At 47.1% G+C, this 6,468-nt stretch overlaps 1 protein-coding gene across 1 annotated transcript in view; it reads left to right on the top strand.

Moving 5' to 3' along the window:
• DNAH3 (dynein axonemal heavy chain 3) overlaps window positions 1-6,468 on the top strand; it is a 149,540-nt gene that overhangs the window by 3,113 nt on the left and 139,959 nt on the right. Inside the window, exons 2-4 of the mRNA XM_023523811.1 lie at window positions 2,860-3,006; window positions 3,478-3,527; window positions 6,311-6,415. Coding sequence (XP_023379579.1) covers window positions 3,489-3,527; window positions 6,311-6,415 — 144 coding nt within the window. The 5' untranslated portion in view covers window positions 2,860-3,006; window positions 3,478-3,488. The remainder of the gene's footprint in view (window positions 1-2,859; window positions 3,007-3,477; window positions 3,528-6,310; window positions 6,416-6,468) is intronic.

The following is a 6,468-nucleotide window of genomic DNA, read 5'->3' as shown; positions in this document are numbered from 1 at the left end:
TCTTTTGAGAAATCAGCTGCCAGTCTTATGGGTGTTCCCTTATAGGTAATATCTGCTTTTCTCTTGATGCTTTTAAGATTCTTTCTTTGTATTTAACTTTGGCATTTTAATGATGATGTGTCTTGGTGTGGGCCTCTTTGGATCCCTGGTTTTTGGGATTCTCTGAGCCTCCTGGGGTTTTATGTCCATTTCCTTCACCAGGTTAGGGAAATTTTCCATCGTTATTTTTTCAAACAGCTGTTTAACATCTTGATTTTCTTCAGGTATGCCAATCAGATAAATATTTTGACCCTTAATAGTGTCCCATATGCTCCTTAAATTATTTTTATAGTCTTGGCATCTTATGTCTTGCCATTCTGATTGAGTGTTCTTAGCTTTCCCGTCTTCTAGATAGGGCATTTGATCATTTTCTTTATTCACTTTGTTTATTCCTTTGTTTATTCCATTTAATAGACTTCTCATCTCAGATAATGTGTTCTTCATTTCAGACTGGTTCCCTTTTACAATTTCCATTTCCATTTTTGTGTTTTTTATCTCTTTGTTGAAGTTCTCACTGAATTTATCTACACTTCCCAAAACATCACTGAGAATCTTTATAATCAGTGTTTTGAACTCTGTATCTGTTAGATTACTTGACTCCATTCTATCTGGATCTCTGTTCTGTTCTCTCATAAGATTTCTGCTTCTTTGTCTTCCCATTTTTGGCTGCCTTTCCGTGTCTGTTTCTATGTGCTAAGCAAAACCCTAAGTCTCCCAGTCTTTTAGTGTGGATTTGTGATGTAGGTGTCCAGTGACACAGTCCTGAGAGGGGTGCAGCTACAGGCCAAATTTAATCCCAGCCTGTGCCCCTCTGGGGCTGACTGTCAAGATTCAGCAAGCAATCCACAGATGCTGTGCTTCTAGCTGCCTCAAAAGGCCACACCAGAAACCGAGGCCAGCTGCCTCCAGTGTGAGTCTCAGCAAGGAGCACCTGACTCACTGGGGATATACCAGGATGTGGCTTGGGTGAGGCCCGAGTTGGGGGAGGCGGGGTTTCAGGGAATCCTCTGGGTAGAGCGACCCCTGTTATCCAGTTTGATGATGTCACGGCTGTGGCTGTGCTGTGTCTGCGCACTGGGAGCGGGGAGCGCTCAACAGGGAACAATGGATGCCGCTGGCACTTCTGTACCGAGCGAGTCTCGCCTTGGCCCTCACTCCGACAGTGTCTCCCTGTAAGTCCTTAGTACCCCCTGCGTTCAGCCAAATTGGCCCTGGTGCTCAGAGCGAGCAGGTCTGTTACCACGAAAATTCGCTTGTGGATGTGGCACCTTTAAGAGGCGTTTGCCGCTGTCGCTGTCACAGTGTTCGTCTCACTCAGCCACTGGGGACGAGGCAGCCCCGTGTCTTCGCCCTGTCCTACCTTCTGCCGTTGAAGGGTGCTTTCTGGGATTTCTCTCTAGTTGTAGGGCTCGTTCCTCTATATCCCAGGCGATTTTTCCTTGCTGCTGCTCCTTGTTTCCATCCCAAGTTTGATTTGATCGCCGGAGGGATGAACAGAGCCTCTATCATCTACGCCATTTTTTTTCCTTCCTCTTCTGGGTTCTTGAGAAGATGTGGAGAGGTGATGCTCGTTAACCGCTTAGCGCGGTGCCAGCATCTACTATAGCTCAGTTGATGGAAGCTGTTATTATTGCCTTGACGTTTTTGAACACAGGTAGACTCAAAGCACACTAAATTTCAGATAGGGGCATGTTTCCTACTCATCCACAGGGCCGTGGGGCTTATTAGCACCATGCCAAGCCCCTTCCAGGCTCTTTTCATTATTGGTTGCAGGAGCTGGATTTGGGGGACATGGGCTTTCATGCCCTATTATATGGGGCCTGGTAATAACCCCATTTCTGTCTAAACCAAAGCCTCAAACCCTGCTACTGGCTCATTTACTCCAAACACTATTCGAAACGTTGATATGCCTTATGGTAGAGAGTACAATTATAAGAGATGAGGAACCCCAGATTTCCTTTGAAAGTATGGAGAGCCGACTTTGAGGAAGAAGTAAGGAAAAGGGGAAATGGAAGTACTTGGCACTCTGCAGTGCTCATCGTGGGATCTCAGAAGTGTTTGTGTCTAGACAGGCATTTTTTGGAAAGAGCGCTGGACTCTGGAGTCTTAAGGACAAGGTTCGAATCGTATCAGTGCTACTTATGAGTCATGTCACCTTGGGAAAGTTATATGGCTCTCTCAGTTTTGGTTTCTCTATCCATAAAATGGGAATATCATGGAGTTTGGGGGAAAAAATGAGTGAAAAAAGGAATATGGAAGCATGGCACCCAAAAAGATCTCAGCATCTAACTTGATTTTGAGAGAACTTTGCTTTGAATGTTTGGGCAGCAGCTCACTCACAGCAGCTGTGTGTGATTATATGTGTTTATAATAGTAACGATGTTAGCCAACAAAGTTACTATGTCGGTGACCAAATTGTCCCAGTTTTCCCAGGACTGAAGGGGTTCCCAGGATGCAGGACTTACAGTGTTAAAACCCAGAAAGTCCCAGGAAATTGGGGGTATATTGGTCCTCCTTCTACTATGGGCAAACTGCTTTACAGGCATTATCTTGTTAAACCTTCAAACCTACCCCGTGGGCCATCTTACATTAAAAAAAAAAAGACACTTGGAGAGATTAAGCAACTTGCTTGAGCGATATAGCTAATTAATGGGATGGGCAGGATCTGAACCCAGACCCATCCAGCTCTAGAGCCCAAGGACTTTAACTACTGACCTACGTGCATTTAGACTTCTCCAAAGGTACTGTCCTTTGTTGCCACTCACCTCTACATTCTTGGATCATTGCTAAACACCCTCCCAACTTCCTTCCCGTCATCAGATTTCCTGCTGCCCAGCCGGGCCTCCAGCAAAGGGAGACACGAGGACACTGAATGAAGTCAAGCCCGATCTTGTATCTGGACACAGCAGAGGCTTCTCCTCCCTTAGCAACAGACGCTGCTGCCTGGTGACAGTCCCCAGGGCCTGGGTACAGCACCTCCAATGTTAAAACAGCCCAGAGAGGAAGAGAGAGAAGAGTTTAGGCTGCCGGGGGGATTGTTTGGTGGGGTGCTTCCTCCCTGTTCTCTATTTTAATGTGTAACTCTGCTTCGGTTTCTCCTCTACGGTGAACTTGGTGCATTCCTGGAAAAGTTCCAAGAGAGGAAGGGAAAGGAAGCGTGGCCATGGCAGGAGGAGCTGGAACCACAGCACATGGCCCAGCAGGGTCCCCACACCGCCCCCTTGTTCTCTAGCTCCCCTTTCTCTCCCCTTCTCCCAGGGACTCCTCCGGGGGCTGACATCTGTGACCTCAGAGAGGCAGCCCTGTGAGCAGAGGTTTCAGAACATCCAGGAAAGTTCCGTTTTCCATGTCATCCTCATTATGCTCTAAGAAAGTTTGATTTTCAGAGCCACTGGTAGGAGAGGAAGAAATCGAGAGCTCTTTATTCATTTTTAATAGGTCTGATTAGAATGTGTAACGTGGACGACATGGACTGCTCACATCAGGAGGTACGTATGAATTTTAAGGTGTGTTTCTTAAATTTAATCTGTATTTTCAACACGGGAGTGGGCAGGAAAGGGATGTTTAGCCCAGTTGCCACGTTAGAGTCCCTTGACTGAGCAAGTGTCTAATCACATTTTTATCCTGTGTCCTTTCAAATATGTCTTTTTTTTTTTTTCTGAAATAGGCTTTTGCGTCTATACATCAGAATACTTTGTGAAGCATCTTAAAAACATAGAGACTTGGCCTTGTTCTCCAAGAGGCTGATCCAGAAGGTCTGGAGTAGGGCCCTGGAATCTGCCTTTTTAGCTAAAACATGAGTGATTCTGCTGTAGCAGGTCCTCAGGTGAGCATGGGCACGGCAGGTCTAGAGGACGTGCAGGCGTCACACGTTGTCAGAAATAAGCCGCCCGCAAGTAATAGCTCTCCCTGGTCTAGGTGCCCAGAGGAGCATTTCAAATAGAAACATTATGAAATTAAAGAAGACTTGTTGATGGTGACAGGGCCCGCCCTCTGAAACGAACACTCCCTGTAATCTAACAGAACACTTAAGTAATAATATTTTTAACACAGCATTTGGCACAGCTTACAGAAGTCTTACAGAAGTCTCCATCTCGTCCCCTTGAAGGCACAGATTCTCAGCCAGGTATAGTCAAGGACGCCCTCTTTATTCTGTTCTGCAGTTGATTTCTAGGTCTGCTCACCTTGCGTGTGTCCCGTGTGTCCCTGTCCCATGGACCGAGATGTTTCCTGCCATCAGGGTGTTTATGGTTCTGTGTGGGGGTTTATGGTTCTTTTGGGGTTCTGAGAAGCCCAAGATGGATCCAGGGGTCCAGCTGATGTCATTGGGAGTCTGTCTTTCTCCTTCTGGTGGCTCTGCTTTCTTCTTTGTTGGCTTCATTCCAAGGAAGACTTTTTCCCACATTAAGGCAAAGATGGCTGTGGCGAGTGCCTCTTTTTCTAGCAAAAGTGTGAGGAAAGACCCTGAACAGCCCAACTTGGGTCATGTGCCTGTCTCTGACTGAACCAATCACTGTGTCTAGGCAGATGGAGCATTCTGATTGGCCAGACCTGTGTCACATGCCCTACCCTGGGATCGTCCCTCTGCCCAACATGGACTGAAATTGGAGTAGAGCCAGTTAGGTTCAGTAGGGCTCTATTCTTCATATGTTGGTAGGAAGAGGAACTTCTCAGTTGGCATCCGAACTGAAATCAGGTTTACCCTGAATCACGAGCAGAAGCATGAATGCCAAGACCTCTCCCGAATGATGTTGGCATCCCCCTCGACTGCAAAAAGTCAGGGTTTGGGGGTTTAAGTACACGTGCCTTCTCTTGTTGTAAATTACTCAAGGTGTCTGAAATCTGTGGGTTTTGCTTGTTGCTCTTTCAATGACAATTTTTATTTAAAACATTTAAAAGGGGAAGATTTCCACTGAGCACAAAACCTTCTTGCTTGCAAAGACAAACTACAGACAGCCCTAACTTGTCAATCAATATCTGCTGTACATCTGGGGTCTCGAAGGAAGTTGTGAGTGACCTTGTGCCCCGGCATGTACCACTGCCCGCATCTACCTTAGATGGTATAGTACCTGCTGCGGACGGCCAGGGTCCTTTCCAGTTAATTCTGGGTGTTTTCATAACAAGGCAGATCTGATATTAATTTCAGTAGCAAAAGAGGGGGCTCTTAAAGATGATCATCAATTCTTAGATCTTTCAAATCGAGGTCAAGAGCAGAGAGACAGACTCAGTGATTTAAATCAACCAAGCAAGTTCTCTAAGCTGAAAAACGATAGGGTCTGCGGGTCTCAAACTCATCATGTTGAAGGTGGAGGGGTTGGTTGGCGCATGAGGGTGGCTAACATCTGATTCATATACCTGCCGCCCCTCTATCCATCGCCAGTTACCCCGTATGACATTTGCCAACCAAAGTAAATCAGATTGATCCAACAGCCTCATCTGACACAGGAGTGCAGTCTGAAGTCACTGCCTGAATGACATTAGCGTCCTCCTTGACTGCAGGTGAAAAATCAGAGAGAGCCAAAGTTGTCCTCGAAATCCCTTAAACCGTCTTTAACATGCTGTTCAGCAACGCCTCCCAGAAAGTTCGGCCCATCGGTTTTGCTCAGGCGTTGGCACAAACTGTAGTCTCTTTGTCACTGTCCCAGGTGAAGTAGCCGTCTTGCATCTAGCGGCCGGGTCATCAGAAGGAGCACACACAGCGTCACTCAACGCTGCGTCATGTTCAGTTCTGCTCAGGAGAGGCACTTGGGCGCTGAGGGTGGCCACAGGTTCAGCCCTGCTTCCCAAGTACACACTCCCAAGACACCCACATATTTAAATGATTTTTTTTCTTTTCACAGGAAGTGCAGAGTTGCTTGTGCGTGTGTGTTAAACACACACAAAATACAGTGCCACTGCACGAGCAAATTTCTGCTTTGGATTTTGTATATGTGGAGTGCAGGAGTCACTTTTGTTAAAGTCAACCCCTTTAACTGCAACACAGGGTAGAGTAGCTGGGGGTATCCTCAGCATTTGGCTCATCTTGGGGCGTGTGTAGGGGAATATCTGGATTTGCTCATAGAGGGATCGCCAAGGAAGAGATGCTGGAGGAGAGACGGCTCGTCGATTAAAAAAATGAAATCTACACAGTCGATGGGGCTGAGAAAGATGTTTTGCGTGCAGAAACCTGGGCCCAAAGCTTTTCCCAGGAGACCTGTTTGCTCCTCACCAACTCACAGGCTTGGCAGTCTTCCCCAATCCCTGAAGAGTGGCTGTTTCCATTTTCCCACAGATCCCCAAAAGTGACTCGATACACCACATGAGCCACTCCCAGATGCGGCCGGAGCTGCCCCCTCTGCCCGCCTCTGCTAACGAGGAACCGTCCGAGCTCTATCAGGTATGTTGTCCTGGCTGCTGCTCCTCTGCTGGTATCGTTGCGGGGGCGGGGGG

Source organism: Pteropus vampyrus, unplaced genomic scaffold (genome assembly GCF_000151845.1).
Source record: "Pteropus vampyrus isolate Shadow unplaced genomic scaffold, Pvam_2.0 Scaffold417, whole genome shotgun sequence".
Lineage (NCBI taxonomy): Eukaryota > Metazoa > Chordata > Mammalia > Chiroptera > Pteropodidae > Pteropus > Pteropus vampyrus.
Note: the sequence above shows the minus strand (reverse complement) of the source record. Positions and strands in the feature narration are given on the sequence as shown.